The sequence below is a fragment of the Carex rostrata genome, chromosome 5, assembly GCF_964058835.1.
Source record: "Carex rostrata chromosome 5, lpCarRost1.2, whole genome shotgun sequence".
Lineage (NCBI taxonomy): Eukaryota > Viridiplantae > Streptophyta > Magnoliopsida > Poales > Cyperaceae > Carex > Carex rostrata.
In genome coordinates, this window is record NC_135922.1 from 13,798,608 (window position 1) to 13,800,973 (window position 2,366).

General features: G+C 38.5%; 1 protein-coding gene across 1 annotated transcript; it reads left to right on the forward strand.

Moving 5' to 3' along the window:
- The first annotated feature begins 209 nt into the window (after positions 1-209).
- LOC144554500 (chitinase CLP-like) lies at positions 210-1,522 on the forward strand. The gene has a single exon (XM_078302814.1). The coding sequence runs from the start codon at positions 220-222 to the stop codon at positions 1,492-1,494; it is 1,275 nt and encodes a 424-aa protein (XP_078158940.1). The 5' UTR covers positions 210-219; the 3' UTR covers positions 1,495-1,522.
- The last annotated feature ends 844 nt before the right edge of the window (positions 1,523-2,366 follow it).

Consider the following 2,366-nt stretch of genomic DNA (forward strand, 5'->3'; position numbering starts at 1 on the left):
TACAAAAAGATGATATAAAATATCAATTTCAAAAAAAAAATGCTGACTTTACTGCAAGATATGCATGCCAGGTTGCAGATACGTAAATGGAAAATATCTTTCTCTATAGTATCTTCAGATCATGCAAGGATAGCATCATACTTTAGACCATCTTAGTTTCTCTATATATAAGACCAAGTATTATCACCTCATATATATCAAAATACAGAGGAAACCAAAATGGCACAACTAAAAACCCTTGATCTCATTGCCATCATCCTATCCATCTCTCTCTTGACATCCCTCCCTCTAACTCAAGGTCAACAACCGAAGGTCAATGCACTCGTCGCACCAATCACAAAGGATTCATTCACCTCGCTTTACACCGTCACTCTCAACTCCACCAAGCAGTACCTCATCGACCTAGCGGGACCTGTTGTCTGGTCACCATGCCCTGAAAACTATGGTTCAGTCGAAAGCGCGGCTTCAATTTGCAACGAAACAAATTCCTTTCGCTATCCCGATTGCAAATCTACAATAAATGGTTTACAATCTAGTGGTTTTTACAAATGTGTTTCATCCACGAAAAACCCCGTCACCGGAGAGTGCTTCTCAGGTAATGTAACCCTAATTGGGACCTACCTTGCTTCCACTGATGGTAAAAACCCTAGAGCTTCGGTAAATGCTGACTATGTCAACATATGTGCACCAGATAGTGCTCTAAGTGGCCTTCCTCCCGGGGCAGTTGGTGGAGCCGGATTCGGCAGGACAAGCCTTGTATCTCTACCTGCGCGGCTTGCCTGGGACCTATCGTTTCACAATGAATTTGTGTTGTGCCTCCCGGGTACAACGAATGCACCTGGTGTAGCCTTTTTTGGAGCCAAACCCTACTTTCTCCTCCCTCCAAATGGTCAAGATATAAGCAATTTACTTCATTATACTACATTGCTTAAAAGCCCTAATAATTACGATGCCGCTTATTACCTTAATGTGAACGGGTTAGCTATTAATCTCCAAGCAGTGTCTTTTCCTGGCAAAAATGAATTTAACTTCGATTCATACGGTAATGGAGGCGTCAAGCTTAGCACAACAATTCCGTACACCGTCATGAGAAGCGACATCTACAAGCGATTTCTTCACAAATACAAGGAGGCCACAAAGGGGATTCCGAAAATGCCGGCAGTAGCGCCATTCGAACTGTGCTATAATTCAAGTACTCTCAGTTCAACTAGGCTTGGGTATGGTGTGCCTTCTATAGACATTATGTTGAATGATGGTAAGAATTGGACTATATTCGGTGCAAACTCGATCAAGGTTGTAGAGACCAACACGGCATGCTTTGCATTTGTCGATGGAGGTAAGAATGAGGCGACGGCGATTACACTTGGCGGCTTCCAAATGGAGGATAGCTTCTTGCATTTTGATGTTCCCAATTCAGTTCTGGGGTTTCTTCCCACATTATTGGGTATCCGGACCACTTGTTCTAATTTCAACTTTACATCTGGAGGGAACTAATTTATTTAAACAGCAAATCAGTGAACAGATATATATATATATATTGGTAATCAAATAAAATAATTAATGTGTATGTTCTATAATTAATGTTGGCCAATGTGTGTTATGATCAATTATTATTCTTGCAATTAATGTGTTAGTAATATAATTAGCCGTCTGTTATTATCAATTATTTTTCTTGCAATGATTTTATTACTGATGAATTGATGCTGTGGACTTCACGTACAATTGTTTTCCAATTAATTGAGATATCAAACTTTACATTTTCCAGATTGATATATAATTCAAATATATATCTGCTCAAAATCAGTGATACTGATAAACAATTTGGTAGGTACAGGATGGGGTGAGCTGTACGAAATTCAGCTGATACCAAAGAGAAACCTTGGCCTTATGTTTAGGGTGTCAATGGTACCCTTTTATTCTTTTATCCGATCCGTGTCATATTCCATAAGATGTATATGATAATGTTTTTTTTTTTTTGTCATTAGCTTATTGGATACGGGTACGGGTACGGGCAAAGTTTATTTTGTTAATGGGTACAGGTATAAAAATGATTTCATCGGATTCATATCACACCCGTTAGCACCTCTAATTATGCTTTATTTGCCCATTATACTTGCCAATTGGACTTAAAATAGAATGGGCTATTGGAAATCTTGGCTAAATAGAGTACCACAAAATCAGGGGCAAACAATAAAGTAGCAGCTCACAGAAATATATGTCAACTGTAGTTAGTTATAGGTGGTAAATACATACTAGATACCACCAGAATTCTGAAACAGGAAACAGATTTAAAACTTTACTTGGATTTGATTGTATTTTAGGTGTTCACTTACCGATAGTTATATTTTACCTTTTTGGAAGGGTAA